This window comes from Camelus dromedarius, chromosome 16 (genome assembly GCF_036321535.1).
Source record: "Camelus dromedarius isolate mCamDro1 chromosome 16, mCamDro1.pat, whole genome shotgun sequence".
NCBI lineage: Eukaryota > Metazoa > Chordata > Mammalia > Artiodactyla > Camelidae > Camelus > Camelus dromedarius.
Genome location: NC_087451.1, coordinates 54,058,730 through 54,077,796, shown reverse-complemented (window position 1 = coordinate 54,077,796; position 19,067 = coordinate 54,058,730). Strand labels below are relative to the sequence as shown.

Genomic DNA, 19,067 nt, shown 5'->3' with positions numbered 1-19,067 from the left:
TGCACACCTGGCTGCTGAGTTCTAGGGAAAAAAGGAAGACCACCAGGTTGGTGACACAAATTACGAGTCAACTGGTTATTTGTTTCTTTTTGATAATGTATCTCCCCTCCTCCTCTCCCCTTCCTCTTAGCCGCTGACCTCTTTTCCACCTTCAAAGAGGAAAGAGCAGCCATCAGATATGTCAAACTTCAGTCCCCCAAACAGGAACTTACCACCCTTCTTTCCAATAAACTGGAGGAGGTGTCCCTCCCCTGGGTTAAGACTGTCCCTCACAACACGCACCTGTAACCCTTCACTTTCCTTCTTTCTTAGAGATGACGTTCTGAGAAGTCTGACCTCTGCCTCTAATGTAAATGGCTCCTTCCATCAGCACTGAAATGTGTTCAAGTTTCCTTCATCTTTGAAAACAATTATTAGATAGTCCCCACCACATGTCGATTTCCCATTTTGACTAGTCTATGCTGACTGTCAATTCACAGTCCAATTTATGGAAAGAATTTATTTCACTTACTGCCCCAACTTCTTGCTTTCTATTCACTCTTCAAGCCACTCGAACTGGGCTTCTGCTTCCATCACTCCACTTACACTTCCTCTCAGTGGTCTCCTACAACCTCCTTACTGCTCAGATTCTATGGGTACTTTTCAGTCCTTACCTTACTTGATCCCCCAGCAGTGCTGGTACTATGTTCCCTTCCTGAGGCATTTTCTGCTCTTAGTTTCTATAATTATACTCTGCTGGTTTCCCTCCTCCCTCTGGTTGCTTCTTTTCATTCTCCTCATCTTCCTCTATCCCTCCTTTTAATGTGGTTTTCCAGGGTTCTGTCCTGGCCTTCTTCTGACTTGATGTGCTTTCTTTGAGCAATCTTATACATCTCTGTGGTTTGGCCACCATGTCTGTGGGAAGGACTCACACCATCGCTGCAGCCCAGATCTCAGAGTTGGATCCCAATACCCAAGTGCATGTCCATCAAGCTGCTCAAACTCAGTATGTCCTAAATTTAACTATCATCTTGCCTCTCTCTCCATTCCCAAACTATCTTTACCTCCTGTGTTCTCCATCTCAGTGAGTGGCACCACTATTCACTCAGTTACTCAAGCCAGAAATCCAAGAGTCATTCCCGATTCCACCCTCCTCTTCCAATCAGACCTTGAGTTCTGTCAATTCTCCTTCCAGAATATTACTGGAAGCCACCAACTTCTCTCCATTCCCACTGCCAACACCCTAGAGTCACATCACTGTCATATCTCGTGAGGACTACAGAAACAACCTCCAAGTTGCTTCCTGTATCTCCATTCTTGTTCCCCTCCAATCTATTCTGCATTCTGCAGCGAAAATCTAAAAGGCACGCTGATAATCTCACTGCTCTGTTTGAAGCCTTTATGTGAGTTCCTACTGCCTATTGTCAACTTCTTAAAAAGATGGACAAGGCTCTGCATGACCTAGTCCCTCTTACTGCCCAGCATTGTCATTTGTCCCCTAAATCTAGTGACCCTTAGTAAGATAGTACTTGTCTCCACTACTCTCTCTCACCTTGGAGCCTTTCCTCTGCCTGTTTAGCCTCTACGTCCCTCCTCTCTTTTTGTGGGGCTCACTCCTAAGCAGATTTCAATTCCTGAGTCTCTCTAGACTCTCCAGAAGCCTCTCCTCACCACTCTCTGACTGTGTGCGGGCCCAACTCTGTGGTCCACAGTGCTGTGCCCTGTGCTTCCCTGGAAATGAATTCATCACACTGCCTTGTATCTGCCTGCCTCTGCCTCAGTGCCAATCACTAGGTGGAAAGTTCTGTGAGAGCTGGGGCCTTGTTGGTTTTATCTGCGCTTGTGTTCCCAGGACTCAACATGGTGCCTGGCACAGAATGGGGCCCCTCAAAAACCTTGTTAAATGAGGTTATGAAGAAATGAAGGGAGCAGTGGGGATTTATACTCTCAGTTGAGCAGATTTAGTTACAACCAACTCCAAGATAGTCCCTGGTGACTGAACTGGTCGTGGCAGTAAGAGAGCAACTGCCTTTGGAGACAGTTTCCCCAAATGGCTCCCTAAGTATCATGAAGAGAGCCTCAGACGCCGTAAGAAGTGAGACGACTGAGTTGATCCTAAAAGGAACAGGGAATCACCTTTTAAAAATCAGTCTTAAATAAATGAACGCGCCCACCTCCTCCTCCCACTGTCCTCACCACACCTTCTCACTGCCTCCCTCCCTCCCCAGGAGGCCAGCTTCCCCTACGGTCCGGTCCGCACCGCCTAGTGGGAGATTACCCAGAATTCCTCAGCCTGTGCCTGTCGGGACATTTCAAAGCTGCTCCTGGTCCAAGTCACATTACTGTCCATTTCCCAGCACTGATGTTAGGGCAGTTTCTGCCTGAAGTTTTCTTGCAGTGTTGCCCTGCATTAGCAGGTCGCTGCAATGGCTGTGTCTACAGGGCCTCCCTGTGCTGGGGAAACGCATACTCTGCCTTCCTCTCTCACTCTGGCTCTTAAAAACTCTAGCTTTAGCTCTTCTGCCATTTCGCTGGCAAGGGGTGGGCACAATGTTGTCTGACAGTCTTTAGCTCGAAGTCAGCTTGCTTCAATGTGTGTGAAGTGCGGTCTTCCACCTGCCAGATGCTGTCATCTTCATCACCTGAGGGGCTCAGACAGGGTGTTCTCTCCCTAGGGACTGCTCAAGACTTCCTGCTCCGACTCACACTTGGCAGCATCCCCCTTTAGCTGTAACGCCAGGAGCAGGGACCGAGCCTGGGGAAGGTGCTCTGCCAACTCGAAGACGGTGCAAATAAGAAGCAGATGAGGCACAGCAGGACACCTGCAAAGGCCGGGCTCCCAGTCAGCGCGCTCTTGCTGGAGGGGAACACTGACCCTGCCGGTTGCAGATGTAGTCGGCTCACCGCAGCGGTGAGAACCGGAATGAGGGAAATCAACTCTCTGCCCTTCAAAACAAAAGAGCAGGCGTAAGGAAGATGGTACAGTCTCGGAGACCACAGGATGTATCCTGCTGGGGTAGCCCAAGAGCTTAATCAAAGGTCTAGGCATCTGACTGTCTTTCCAGATTTCATCCCTTGGCTGGATGCTCAAAAAAGGCTGCAGGGCTGAGATGTTTAAAGCATGAATGGAAAATTTCTAGCCTTCTCTTTCCCTCTCACCCCCCATGCATTGCTCCAGCCCAGTCTGAACACCACGAGGTATTTTAAAATAATTTCTACTTTGATGAATTGCTGGGGAGTCCACAATTGCTCATAATCAAAGGGAGAAAAATGCAAATGAGATCCGGCCGAGAACTATCACCACCAAACGTTTATTTCACTGCACAGTGCCAAAAAGAATTAAAACAACATTAAACTCACAGCAATCATGTTTAAGCCCTCGTTTCCAAGTGCCAAATTGCACCACTCTGGATCATACAGATGTTCGTTAATTATGCTAATTTTTATTAAACTATTAAAATGGAGAGAGTACTGGCTCAGCCAGGCAGACCCCAGCTCTGAATGAACTCTGCTCTTGTCTAGAGGTGCTAATTTACTGCATTTTTATTAAGTTGCTGATTCTTGGATTTTAGTTTTGGGATGGCAGAGAACTGAATTCCTGGGATCAACATTTTCAGTAAAGTTTGACTTCTTTTTGCCCAAATGTTTGGAAGGATCCACAGGAAAAATGCCTGAGACGCTCCCAGGAGACCTGAAACCCTCAATGCGGGAGTGTTTCTACCTTTCGGGTGGGGATGCACACCTGTAAGTGACAATTTGTTAGGGAATCAGAATTATACAGGCTCCCCATTCTCTATAAGATGGTAATTATACAAAATTGTTAATTGAACATGCTTTAATAACTGTAATAAAAAGTTATTTTAAAAAAACCCCAAACCCTTTACATAAGTGCTTGCTTCTTGCCACAAAGTCTTGTAAAGTCCTTCACTCAAAAATAGTACAATGTGTGATTTGTCCTCATTATGAATATTTCTAGGCTTGATTAAACATCGCTTTCCTCAACACCAAACCTGCCCTTCCTCCTTGAACCCTCAAACGGAGTCTTAAAAATGAAAGTTGGTTATTTGGACTCCGTTATCTGGTTGGAGATGCTGTTGGCCTGGATGAGCAGAGTATTGAGGGAACCTGAAACAGACACAGCACTCACCATCAGCAACAATCAAAAGTGTTTATGGGGGATTGAGCACTGCCATAAAAGGATTTATGCTGCTAATCTCCATCAGCAAGGAAAAAAAAAAAAAAACCAACAAAAAACCCCATACCAAACCTGCCATAAAAAGAACAGCAAATTCTATAAACAAAAAGCAGTATGGCCACCAAGCACGGGCACGTTGCACAGCGTGACGCTGCCTCCAGTGGTTTCCTATTGCTGTTTATAGTTTCAAGACTATCATGGACCTCCTCAGTGCTCCTCCTGTCACAGGGCCCTGAGTCCCTGTGTGGTGCTGCAAATACCCTGTCAGTAGGTGTCAGGGGATATCAGGGGGAAAGCCAGCAGGCGCCTATCATAAGCCTTAAAAGAGATTAAATACCCCTACTCCATGATTGCTACATTTTAATTTCTCTCCTCCCTGCTGGTTCCTATTTGTATAAGCTCTTCCATGGCTCCCCTGGAGTAGCACAGACATGACCTGGAATGACCATCCCGTCTTGGGATGAGAATTCAATTTCTAGGCTCAGTGAATCCTAGGCTGTTCCAACAAAAGGAAATCACCATCCTCTAGGGCACAGATTCTTAAACTGGAGACTCTGAACCCCTGGCCCGTCTGTGGATGGACATGAAGGGATCTTTGAACTCTTTGAAACTGGTGTAAATTTGTGCACATGGGTACATGTGTCTGTCCTTGGGGTGAGGCTCAGACCTTTCAGCAGATTCTCAAAGGGTATATGAACCCCCTACAGTTTACCAACCAGCACTTTAGGGGGAAAATACAATGATCCTTATGGCCTGGATCTGCACTTTGGCCAAGTGAGACCATCTCCACCCCAACCCCCGGCCCCTTTTACATATAGTGAAAGCAAACCAAGAATCCTGCCATGCTGGGTCTCCTAGGCTTCGGCCCCCAGCTGCCGAGTCTCTTCCTTCCTCCAGGGCTGACCAGACTTGCTTATCCCTTCTAAGGCCCCATCTCTTTAAACTGCGACTCAAAAGTTGTGTTGTTTCCTCAGAGCTTCCATTCAAATCTATGTGATGGCTTTTGGAGCAAGCTGCTTGACACCTCACTGTCAGTTCCCCTGAGAATGTTCCTGATGGAAACGTTCTCTTTTCACTTTGAATTGGGCTCCAATAAGCCTCTGTGGAACAAGATTCCCAGAAAATGTCTCATACTTTTGTTCTTTTAACTATCAAACTTCACTATATCAATGCCTGTAAACAAGAGAATTCCCCTTCAAGAGAGCAATCAATCAGCCCCTAACATGAAAGATCAATAAATGCTTGATATATGTATGGGAAAGGCCAATCAATCACAGAATTATTGGTTTATGATTGCTTATTTCTCTTATTAGTGCTTGTGCATCATACATTATCATTAGTAAAGATGGAAAATTTGAATTCCTAAGCAGAGTAGATGGTAATATTCCAAGGCCAGCCAAAAACAATATATTTTTACTCTGGATTGACCTACAATTTCTCTACTAAAATCCAGCTTTGGAAATGTAATGCTTTCAAAAGTTATTAAGTAAACTGAGGGCTCTAACTCAGCCCCCTTCCAACTGCTGAGAAAAACAGGGCTGGGAACAGGAATTGGTCACCACAAACAGGTTCCCGCTTTTCAGGACAAATGGTTTTATGAAGAGATTTTGCTGAAGGAGAAAGGAAGTGGTCAGTTGGGTGGACAGTAGATTAGTGCTGTTGGAACCCGTGAAAGGATCAGAGCACAATGCTTGGCGGCCTCTCTAGGTTGTTTCACATCGTGTTTTAAGTTCTTGGCAGTCATTTTTTTTTCCATTATTTGGAGTTTTGGTCTATAAATTATAATAAAAATGAACCATTAAATTGGCCTCAATTGAACCAGTTTTATTAATTGTTAACATTTCAGGGAACCTGCTAACTTGGAGGCTGATGAGCCTGGATCTGGGGCAGGGGGGCAGGGAGGCATGTGAATCTAAGAAAAGGACACGGAAGGGCTGGGGGTCAACAACAGCGGTTGGGGGGGGGGTGGCACATGGCAATAACTTCACAAAGCTCACCCCTGGCTAGAGCTGAGAGTTCTGAGGAGAGGAGAAACGTGTCAGCTAGATGGAGGGTGTGGGAGCCCTTGAGTGCAAGGCACTATTCAGCCTCAAGTCTGAACTGATGACCTGCACTGGGTGTGAGTGGATAATGACCAAGTCAAGGCCAGGGAGGGGTACGGGACCTGTGCACAAACTGGACATCGTTGGTGACGGAAGTGTGAGCCAAAAAAAAGGTGAAATGGGGCTGTGCGGAGAAGAGAAACGAGAAAGAAACACACAACCTGAACTTTGCCTAAAGAAGAGAGAGAGGATAAAGGGAGGGTAAACTCTTTGCAGACAGGAGAAAGCAAGGTGCCAATGCAGAATTCAGGAACAATAGAGACAGCACCATTCCGGAGCTGATAGAATTGTGATACCATGTGAGACCGGCGTATTAATATGTATTCCATAAACTGAGCAGCTCGCAGCTCTGCACCGCTCTGTTTTGCTCTGACCGCAGTACCAGCCTCAGGCACCACAACACAATTTGGAAACAATGTGACGGAAATGTTTAATCTGCTCGGCCCATCTGTGCTGCGTATTTCTCCAGATCTCCCTGAGAGAGGCGCCTTGAATCTCCACATTGCCTTTAATATTCTCCTAAATCACCTCCCCACTGCACTTCAAGGGCCATTGCTACAATATCACAGGTTCATCTAAAGTGCAATGGGGGGGGGGGGGTTTGGGGGGAGGCACAGGCCAGGGTATTTTTTATTTTAAAATAATTTCCAGAGATCATCTTTTTTGTTTCCTTTAAAAAAAGAAGAAAAGTTATTCTACTGTTGCCGTAAGGTTATTGAGGTTGTTTGGTGCAAAACAGGGTAGGATAGAGTGGAATCATTCTCCAAAGAATTATTTTTATTAATCTCAATCCTCTCAATTGGACATGGGAGAGGGTGAGCAGATGCTCGTTTTCTCTTACCTTTTTTCCTCTTATCCCTGCACCTTGTTGGGTGATGTGTTCATCTGGGGCTGGTGTCTCTGTGCTTTATGTTCTCTGCATCAGGTATCAGTTTGACCCTACCCTGCTCCAAATAAAGCCATCTTGTTCAGGACAGGTGTACATTTAGTCCCTGGTCACCATGCCCTCATCAGAAAGGGACACTGTCTATATCATTAATTTTAGCTTAAAATCTTAGATTTTCTCTCTTTAAGTACAGATGGTGAGCATCAGACTTCTGCTGCCTTTCCCCTACTTGATTTTGCCAGATTCAGTGATTTGGGGCTACGATGTAGGAAGCTGGGGTAGGTTTCAGAGAAAGAGGGGATAACAAGTCACTATGCTCCAGACCTAAGAGAAATGGAAGAGAGTTGCGTATCACCAAGAAAATTAGGATTCCTTTTGCTATGTGAATTAAAGAAATGAATAATTTAATCTGCAAGATTGTTCCGGCGAGGGAAAGGCAACGTCCCAGTTGCGGAGCCTACAGCCTGTCGGTGTGTTACATCATCTGCACACATAGGCGTTTCCATGACAACCGCTTATAGCTTCATTTCCTGGATCCCTCTAGGGGGTGTCACAGCCAGATCCACCTGCTTTTCACCCTACCCTCGGTGGGGTCATGGTAAGGTCGCCAGAATAAATGAACGCGGGTACTAATGATCTGTTTACTGCTGTTTATGCTCTGTGTGTGTCAGGGGCACGCACATTTAGAGAGCTCATTATGGTTGCAATTAGAATGCACCATCGCTAGATATTTAACTCCTTTTTCTTTTAAATTAGCATTTTAATAACATTCTTTGAGCAGAGAAACAAAATGACCATTTTTCACGGACAAACTTCTAGCTGTAGGTGCAACTTTAATGGCAAAGTTGTGAAGGGGAAAGAAGGGAGGAAAAAAGGCCATTTTTACTACTTTCACCCTCCTCCTTACCAAAAGGATATTTTTATTTGCTTTCTAACACACTCAATTTCCTAAATTTGTTTTGAATCCAATTATTTTGGGTGGTTTAAAGTACCGCACTCTTGTTGGACGGAAATTAGCAGCGATTGAAATTAACTTTCTATGTGACTTGTGAAAGGGGCTAAAATAATTACAAGTGTGTGTAAGAATCCCTTCTCCAAAAGACGCTTGCTGTGGTCCACAGGAACCGGCTGTGGTCTGATGCTACCATTATCAAATATCTTTATACAGTCATTGCAAGAGCTGTTTTCTTTAAAAAGGCGATTGCAGTTATTGTTTTTGTTTTATAATTCTTAGGATAAATGATGACAAAACTTGTTATTATAAACAGGATAAATAAGAAGTATAAAGAATGAAAATAGTAACACGGCATCATTTGCCATTTAAAAATAGCCAGATCTTGGAGCTTCAAAAAGCAAGACAGAGCCGGAAAGATACAATGTAGAGACCCACTGGGTCAGAACGTTCCAATAGGCATTGCTTTTTAGTAATCAGTGAACACCTCTGCTAGGTGTTTATAGATACTCTGTGGAAAGTACAGTGAAAAATAACAATTTGAATGTTTCGATTATCTTTCCCAGTCTGTTCCATTTTCATTATTTATTTCCTATAAATCGGGACCTTGCTGAACATAATTCTGCAGACAAGGAGGTGGATGGGACAGCCAATGTGAACAAGGAGATAGATGGTGGATGCGTGTAAGATAGATGCTATGCGTTTATGAAAAGGAGCAGTATGTCTGCATGTGAACATCCACAAAGTAGAGCAAGCAAGCGTGTAAACTATAACGGGTATTTATAGGTGGAAAGAAAAGTGCAAGGAAAATTGTATACGAACAAACACACGGAGCCTGAAAAGGGTTTGCTTTTCCCCTACCCTCTTGAAATCCACGTCCAAGTTCCGCTAAGATGTCCCGTGCTTGCTGTGGCTCCTGTGAAACCTCACAAGCCTTTCCATGACAACAGATTGGGGATTTCACTGCCAGAAGACGCGGGAGGTCAATAGTTGAAAAGCAAGAGTTAGAGAGATCTTTACCGACATCAAAAACAATCCCACTGAAAAACCCCTGAAAGACGGAAGGAGGAAAAAAATTCAAAGACATAGCAGGAAAGAAAAAGAGTCTTTATAAAAATACAGGTTTAAAATGTTTATGCTTTTGTATCAGCCTAGTTGCACCTTAGACTCTGCCATTTCATAAATAAAATACGGATGGCATAGACTATAATTTGGTGATAGCTACCCCAGGACATATCTAGATGCACTTCTGTTATTTTAATTAAATACTGCATTATGGTTTGTGACAACTACACAGCTACAGCGTAAATGAATTTGGAATTAAAGTGTTACTTAGGCATCCAGTAATTTTTGTTTCATTCCTCAGTTTTACAAAGCAAATAGCTATAAAATCAAGATGTTTGTTCATTTACAGATGGAGCCGGATTGTTGTCGCTGTTTTTTTTCTCCTTAATCCTCATGCACAAAAAGAAGACAGAGCTCAGAGTCTGGCTCCCAACACTCTTAGCTTATGAGCCACATCACAAAGGAAAACACATCCTCCTGACTATAATGTGAAATGCTGAATATTAATCGCTGGTATTACGCTTATCTTTCTAGCCGGGTTCTGTCTTTTAACAATTACTCTGATGGGCTGCAGTCTTGCACTGCCAGGAGATTTTTCTCTTTTGTTTAACAGTTAGAAACACGTTTTACTTTCTTTTATTTTACTAAAAAAATCTCAAAGTTCATAGTCCTCCTTGGAAGTTTCCAGTTCTGGAACTCTTGCCAAATACAGAATATTAGAGGGAACAGAGAAACCGCCGAAGCTTTTTGCTGAAAAGATGATGCACATTTCTGCATCTAAAAGAAAAAATATTTTTCATTCTAGCAATATTAATGTTTCCTTAATGAAACTGGAGAGGGCATTACAATCTGATATAATCAATTGGTCCGTTTAAATGTCACTTCACTAGCAAATCATGAGAAAGGTTCAGAATATTCTCATCTAACAGGCACAGATTTTCACTCAAAATTTATACGGTAGAGTAAAAGGATTTTTATTCAAATCTGAGGATTTAATTGTATCTTCAATGTGTCATATTGTCAAGATGCAAGTTTTTAAATAGCAAGTTTTCTGAAACCATTGTGTATTATTTCTAGTTTGAGAATCAATACAGTCTTTTTATTAGCCTTAAATACCACACGTTCGGCAACGTCTATTAATTCCAGCTTTTTTGTGTTCTAAACAATTACCCCAAGCCCCCCATAACTAACCCTATAAACTGCATAGAAGTTACTGCCCGGTATATTTGCAACGAGGTTATAATTTACTTCCACATTTCGCTAGTTTGGTTGGAGAGCCGGATCCACATACTACCAAGAAACGCTGGCAGACAGAGGTTGGGAAGACTGAGTTCCTTTTGAGAAAATAATTACACGGAAACAAAGCTTTTGTGACTCCTTTTAAATAGAGCATCTCACTGAAATGTCATCCAGCCTCTTTGGCAGATTAGTGAGGAGTTTATTACTAAATCTCTGTCTAATATACGTGCAGTTGACTCTGGAGGAGCTGCTTGTTATAATACTGGCAGCGGGGAATGGAGGGAATGTCACAGTTAAAGACACAAATTTTCCCCATAATATATTCGAATGGAAACCTCTGAATCCAATACTACATGGGCATATCTAATAAATTCACAATATTTCAGTCTCAACAGCCTTCACCGGTTAGTTTTAAAGATTTATGTGGTAAAAAATTACTCAGTGATGAATATGGTTTATTCTGTGCAGTATTGGAGGTATAAGGAATTAAACTACCGTCTTTAACAGTGAATTTATTATTACCTCTGTCAAAAGACGAAGACTTTAACAGCATTTGTTATAAATTCACAGCAAAATAAATGGCTGGAATTTTTTTGCACTGGAGTTTGCAAAGCACCGGGCGATTCTGAGTATTAAGCTAACCCTGCTATGGCTTATGTGGTTCTAGGTAAACATTTCTGTCTGGGTCTTATGGTTAATTATCTGATCTGGGACTTTCCACCTGACTGAGGTATGTGTGCGTGTGCGTGTGTGTGTGTGTACAAAGTGAAGGGTCCTGTCCAGAACAACAGTTCAGAAGTAAGATTAAAGTGGAAAATGCCAGTTTTATTCTTTTTTTTTTCAATGGGTTTTTATAATAGATGGCCAGGGTTTAGAGGATAGGGTTGATATGCAGTCGGGCCTCTTGTTAGTAGGTTCAAATGCACGCATATGCACACACACACACAAACACCCCTCTCCCTTTTGTCCTCTCTTGGAATGGGTGTCCCTTCATTTATAAAAATTACCTGGAAGGAATGAGGCTGCCAGGGTTTGTTCTAGACGATTGGTTCCTGTCTGGGGGAAAGGAATGGCCTCTACTGAATTTGACCGGTGTATGACCGTTGCCTTCCAGCTGACCCCAAATCCCATTCCCATCCTCCTAACTCTATGGCCTCCCACAGGGGTTATTAATGAGAGAAAACACCACCACCATCATCATCTTCGTCATCACGGCACAGTGTTGACCTGCTTGTTAACATGAAATGGGGTGATGGGGACAGATTCTGCTTCTCTTTTGTATCATCATAAATAAGAAAAGATATTTTCCAACGGTGCCCCCCTCACCGCCCCCTTTGGTTAGGTCAGAGGTGAATGATAGCTCTTTGGCAGGCATTGATCAGTTTCATCACAATGTTTGGGCAGCCTGTGCCCCAGGCCTGTATTCTCCCCACTTCCTACCCCCGAATCACCTCCCAAATTACCCTGCCCATCCCCCACTCAGCTGAGTAGAGGGTAATGGTGCCTGAGGAAGTCCTAAATGGACACTAGATGTCACCAAACACCTCCTTTCCCTCAGAGCCCTGAAATTTAAAAAAAAAAAAAAAAAAATCCTTCATTTAAAGCAATTGAAGGAATTAACTTATCTGTTTTTATGAGGGTTGTTGTCACATTCAACTAAGCACACTTAAAAGAGGAAGTACTGCTGCATCCAGATAATTTTTACAACATACAAATCTCTTTTGGAGGGGATGGGGTCAAGGGAGGGGAAAGGTCTACATTCTTTAAGTAGTCCTTTGAGGGACTAGGTGAACACTGGGCTTTAAAAAGCTCATTATAGCAGACATGGTGTTATGTTAACATAGTGCAGGTGTGCCGGGACAGGCCTGTTGCATTCAGATAAGTAGGAGCTGGCTTTGGAGCCAGGGTTCAGCCTGAATTTAAGTAGCTCCAACCCAGCGCCGGAAGTTAATGTCACCCAGGAATGATGAAGTCAGTCCATCCTCATCCACATAGGGCCCCTGGCCATCTGACAGCATCATGTGTTCAGTGTGAAACTTGACTTTGCCTGTTAGGCTCTCTGTTTCCATATCAACTGCACCAGCAGAAAAGACAACCAAAGCACGCTGTGCTGTGTTTGGGTGGTGAGAATGTCTCCCCACCCCAGCTAAGCCATCAGGTAAGTACAAGCCTTCTGTGGTGCCCAGCTTGCGGCTCCAAGGCTGACTTCCGCGCGAGTAAGTAGCTAGACAAAACTTGGAGGAGCCCAAGGCAAACTCACGAGGCGCACAACAGAAGCCCAAGAGATTAAGCCTACTGACTTGGTTTACCCTAAGTGGAATGCCTCATTCAGGGACCTTTTCTCCTTTCCAGTCAATTGAGAAAGAGTTTCTCTTCTCTTTCTTTAATTCGCCCTTATCTCCTGGACAGCTCATGTTACCACTATAAATTACTTCTGAAGCAGGAGGCTTAATTTTTAAATGGGCGTTTATTTAACTTATCTCGAATAGCAGAACAAGCACCTTTATTATTTAGAAAAAGTTTCCCTAGTGAGAAAGCTTTAAGCCAGGAAGACAGTCACTTCCCTGAAAGCTGGAACCTGTGGCTTGTCTTATCCAAATAGAGATGTCTTACCTCCCTTTCTCCCACTTACAATAAATGCCCACAGCAGTGCTGGTCCACAGAAGGGCCTCATGATCCTCAGATAAAAGGAACTAAGCCAGGGCTCAGTGTTACTGCACGGAGGGAGATTCAGCACCTGTCCTGTCGTGCCTGGTGCCCAGGCTGAATGGATTTTTGGAGTACACCTGTTGTTGAACCCCTGCCAAGTACTGATGGCCACTAACCCCCAAATCACTTTTCCCCGCTGTTGATGTTTGGAATGTCAGACAGGACTGAGCAGCAGCCGGCGTGTATTTCAAACACAGCAGATGGATTTTTATATTAGCTCCTATTTCATGTTCAGGCAGAGCGGCCGCCACACTAAAACCACAGCCTCAATGCTGCCGAGTTTGCTTCTGTGAGATTAATTCTGTGAAATTAATTGGGACAAGATTGAAAAGGAAATTAAAATGCAGCTGAGTGAACAGGCTTTTCAAATACCTTTTTCCTGCTCTATTCAGACTTGAATTCTGCGGTGGTCGCAGGCATCGTGGGAAGTAATTTACGGGAGGCAGGCTCTCAGGAGCCATCGGTTACGTATGAGGAGACCTGCACAAGCGCCACAATCTGGAGCCACTGAAGAGCGGTAAACACCCCGCTGTGGCCTGAGCTGCGTCCCTGCCCTGGGCAGAAGGGGAGCTCGGTCCCTGCTCCAGAAAATGCTGTTCAGAAATATCTGGGCCCGAAAGGAACACAGGAACATCCGCTGGATGCACAGATCTGCTTCGTTATTAAAATCTCCCTTTAATATATTTTAAGACTCAAATTGGAACTCTGCATTAAGTGGGCATACAACTGCATGGGGCTTAGGAATGGATGGATGTGTTAAGGGAGGTTGGCGGGGTCCTGCTGACTGTGCCATTGGCTACTGTTTCAGAGCTTGGATACATGGCCCGAGCTTCTCCTCAAAGAAGCTTGAGCAACTGATCAATTCTGTGACAAAATTTCTCAGACCAGGAAAGGCACACAGCATTTCCACGTATGCCCCTTCATTGGATGGCCTTTTATTTCCAAGTAAGGACCTTCTATGCTTTCAAACATCTCTGTGAAGAGTTCTTGGCAGGACAGGTTACCTTTTTTTTTCTTCACTCAATTCACCAATAATTTATTGAACTCCTAGTATGTAGCTAACATTGACCCCCAAAGTTTACTTTATTGTTAATGGAAAAGGGGAATATAATAATCAGTAATCATTTCCTAGATGCCAGGCACGTCTTTACACAAATCCTCTAATGTAAGTAACAGAACACCCTCTGAATAGAAGTTATCCCAGTTTTTACAGATGAGGGAACTGAGGATTAGCAAGATTAAGTGACTTTGTTCTGGGTCATGTAAGTAACCCATCTTTGATGATCTGCTTCCCTAAGAAAAGCATAGGTGATGGACATTTGTTTATCTATGGGGTGCATCTTTCTTACCCAGCCAAACATCCTCTCTGGATTTTTTTTTTTAAAGGACAAATTGCTCTCTTTCTGGGATCATTCCTGCCCAAAGGCCCTTGACTCTAACAAACTCTCCTGGCCTTAGGATTCTAGGATTCAAGTTTCGGTCATACTTGGGCAACTATTAAGAAACAGCAGAGAGCCCCAGGAGCCCCAGAATAAAGTTACTACATCCCCAACTCCTGACCCATACCCCCATCCTGTTCTCCACCTGCCGCCCCCTCTTCAGAATATTTCTTTTATTATACAGAGAGGGGAAAGCCAGGGGCAGTGATAAGGGCCAAAACCAAAAGAGCTTATAATCAGAATTTATTTAATCTGAATAAATAATTAAAACTAAAACACATTTTTGTGTGGAATTTATCTAGCAGTTTTCTCATCATGTTTGTTTAGAATGGGAATGTTTGAGGTGGAAGGAAGCTTACAGCTCATCCTATTACAACTCCCTCATTTTACAGGTAAGGAAACGATCTGGGTTAGCTGAGCTGTACCCAGTTGCATCTTGTCTTGTGTTTCTCAGGGAAGTAGACTTCTCCAGGTTCCTAAGCGGCAGGCTTTTCTTGCCTGATGAAAGTCCTACTGGCCAGAGAGAAAAGTAAAATGGAGATTTTGAAATACCATTTTTGTCTGGACTACCCTCAACTTGGGTCAGTTCTGCCCCTCCAGGTGTGAGAGGCAGGCTGCAGAGTGTAACTGAATCCAATAAAGGAAGCCAGCTGGGGCGAAAGCGAAATAAATTTAGAATCCATATGAGGGAAAATTCCAGAGATTAGGAGTTACTGAACATCTGTATAGACAGACAGCTTAGAATGGTAGTGGAATCTCCTTTTCTGTCTAAATTAGTTCATTTATGCTTCTTAGAGGCAAGGGAATGGATTGGGTGGCCTTTTAAGGTTCCTTCCTGTCCAAGGAGTCTTATTGAGTTAAGTAATATAATAAAGGTAAATCCAATCTGAAATGCTCCCCAAGCCAACGTTAACTGGAATGAAGCTTTATGAGGGAAACTTCAGCTAAGCTTCTAGCTTCTCATTTCTTCCTCCGACATGCAGAGATTAGCAACATGCAGAAAGGAGGCAGCTGGTGTAGCTTTTGGGGGGAGTAAAGAAATGTGTTACTACCATGGTAAGGGATGACAGTGGACTCAGGACCTTCCAGAAGATGGAGAAAGAAGCCCGAGAGAACCAGGGCAGCAAGATATTTATTCCCAGTGAATTAGACTCTGATAGCTTTTAGTAATGCAGGACGGGAAAGGAGATTGATTAAAAAAACCCCAACAACAATGAAACAGGTTAGAGAGGTTCCCCATGTTCTTTGGTTTCTCTTAAAAACACAACAGCCATGGTAATCACAGTCAGCTCTCTAGTGCAGGGCAAGTTACCGCACAGTCCCTTCCAAGTGGAGGAAAGGAACCCCCCAGTGAGAAGCCATTAACAAAGGCAAAAGACATGCAAAACAAACAAAATAATCATGACCGAGAGAGAAGGCCAGCAGACAGTCTGGCTCTGTTCTCTCTCCCTCCTGCTGCAGGCACCTCAGACAATGTAAACAGTTAATTTGTTCACCTGCAGGCTCTGGGCAAACAGAGGCCTGGTCACACCTGAGTGGATAACTCGATTACCCCTGTAATGCCAGTGTGGTAATGTACACAAATTCTATTACACGGCAAACCTTGCTTTCGGGCATTTGAAATACCAATCAGGCCAATGTCCACTCCCTTCTTTGCTTGCAATTTATTCTTGGTGTATTGGAGCTGCACCAGAATGGTACTAGTGTGGTACTGTATTAGGAGTCTGGAAGAAATCACCAGAAGATTGTGATCTCACTCAGCAGGACTTGCAGGCTTCCTACTCTCTTGCAAAAGGTTGGGTCTGAGTTTGGTCCTAGTCCAAAAGGGACTTGGAACCGCTTGGGTCAGCCCTGGTCTGTTTCATAAGGAGTTTATGGTACATATCAAACCAAGACAAACCCTTGGTCAAGGTAGTGACATTCACAGAACAAAGATAAATGGCCAATGATGGGTTAATAACACAATGGGTTTTCAATTTTCCTCTATGGAGTTTATATGCTCATCAACTAAAGAGCAAATTGTGCCATTTCAAAAATGTGTTTGTAGATATTGACTGCCTCATAGAGGGAGAACTTTTTAACACATTTTTTTCCCCCAGAGACAGAAACTGAGCCCACCTATACAGAATATGTGTGTAATCTTTCTTTACAAAGATGATGCTACTGATCCCTCAAACCATGAGTTCTGCATCTTCTTCATGTTGGTGATGGATCTGCAATAATCTATCCTTTTTTTGCCCAATTTTTTATATTCAACACCACCATTTGTGAGATGGTTAGGTGGGGCTAGGGGTTAACTTTGTGACTAAGGGAGAGAATAAAGTTAGCTGGACTTTATGGGTTGATTCACTGTCTTGGCCTTGTCAGTACTTGCTCAAACCAACTGAGCTAACCAGCTCTGACTCCTCCCCCCATACATAATTATACTACAGTCTTATTTATCTATACGTGAATGAAGACGGCTGACCTAGCCAGAATATTTTCAAGAGTATGTACAAATTATGTACATGGTGATGACTTTTGAGCACCACAAGACCCTTTAAAAAAAGATCGAATTTTGATTGGCATAGTTTTAGTATTGTGTCTACTTTATTGTATTTTTAAATGTGAAAATTGGTTCCTGAAACTGAATTTTCAATTAAGAATTTCCCTGACAACTATAAACCAATGGGAATTTACTCTATGTGTAAGGGAGCTATGTGATACACAGAAGAGAAGTATAGGACATGGAATAATTCTGGTTGTGGTGACTACATCAGCGAGAGTGAGAAGACCACCTTTTGATCCCAGCCCCACACTCCAGTCCTCACCTTGCTCAGAATGCGGATGAGGTCACCCCGTTGGAAGGACAGTTCGTCTGGCTGGTCGCCATGGCAATCCCATAGGCCCTGGTAATAACTGGCATAGTCCACTGATCAAAGAGAGGAGAAATCAAAGTTAAAAGAACTCTGGCTTTTTCTGTGGAGCCCACAGTTTTGCTGCAAATAGAAACCAAGGTTCTGATATTACCCCTAGGAAACCTAAGATATAGGGTGTTTGGGAAGAGATACAGCCGAACACTCAGCATGAGCAAAGGACTGTGGGAAAGGAGGTCATTAAGTAACATTAAATATTTATATAACCTTTAGTCAGGTGCTATTCAATCATATGATAAATATATTCGTTTATTAATAAAAGAAAATCAGGCAGGTAATTTTTTATTTGGTAAAGTAAGTAAGCAGCACAAAGAGATTTCCTGTCAGACTTTCTTCATCCAGGGCATCCAAACTATCCAGTGCCTCTCTGTTATGCATTTGAAGTACTAAGTCTCCGACTTCTGCCTGTTACAAGAGAGGCTGAGTCAGCCAGCACAAATCTGCATCACAGCCTCACATGCTGGCCTCCTCTGTTACACAGGAACTTCATCCTAGGCACTTCCCACCCAGGTACTTACTACACAAGGTAATTACCAATAAATGTGGAAACGAATAGCCCAGTCTTTAAGTGGAACCGAGGGGGTGTCATCCATTACAACTAAATTCTGGGTGGGCTGGCCCTTCTCCAGCATCTCATTTGTAGACCCTGAACATGTCTGCCAAGATTTATCAGCAGGCCCCCAGGGGAACAGAAACCAAAGTGATCTGCATTAAAAATGAAAGCAACCAAAGACGACAAACCAAGCTTTAGAAACAGCCGGAGAGATTTACTGGGCTTCTCAGCAAGACTAGATGGCAGTGATGCCACAGGACAGTCATCGATTCTTAACAATGAAGAATTTGTATTGATCTTCTACTACCCGGAAAGGTTAAACACTAGAGTACAAAAAGGGAGAGGATCTGGGGATTTGAATGGCAGGAGAGCTAATGCCCACTGGACCAGGGATAATGTGGCAGTGCTCCCCGTTCCTTAGGATGCTATGTATGAGAGCTGTATGCGAAGCACCTACCAAAGATGACATTCCTATTGATCAGGAGTCCTGGGCGCTAATTAGAATTCAAGTGATTTTGGGGAAACTTATTCTACCAGTTTCCACCTTTCCCTTCATTTGTCTTGACCCTCCCATGAGGAGTGATGGGGCTAGTTGCTGAGGATGGGAACAGATGGAAGGCAAGCAGGCATTGAGGGGGACAGAGGTGCTGGCTATACTTTTTCCCTCTCTGTTCTTGACTTATGAGCAATTCAAATAATAAAGACACAGAGGAAGAAAATCCCTATATGTTACTGGAAAAGAACTTTTAGTAGGAATGTTAAAGTGTACAAAAACAGAGGTGGGACAGAGTTGTTTAGTTAAGATTCAGCTATTGCAAACAAGGAAAAATGTTAACCACATAAAGACTCGGGCATGTTTTCTTTACACAGGAAATGTTTGTATATGCAGTCGACAACAGAGGGCAGCAAACAAGACAACTACACTGGAAACATCCTGCCACAAAGTTAAATTCAGGGAAAAAAAATCATTGGGGAAAAATGCTAACTATTGCAAAGACAAGGTATATATTTTGGGGGGATATCAGTGCAGGAA

At 43.4% G+C, this 19,067-nt stretch overlaps 1 protein-coding gene across 1 annotated transcript in view; it reads right to left on the bottom strand.

Moving 5' to 3' along the window:
* SKAP1 (src kinase associated phosphoprotein 1) overlaps positions 1 to 19,067 on the bottom strand; it is a 255,361-nt gene that overhangs the window by 3,357 nt on the left and 232,937 nt on the right. Inside the window, exon 11 of the mRNA XM_031469714.2 lies at positions 17,377 to 17,477. Coding sequence (XP_031325574.2) covers positions 17,377 to 17,477 — 101 coding nt within the window. The remainder of the gene's footprint in view (positions 1 to 17,376; positions 17,478 to 19,067) is intronic.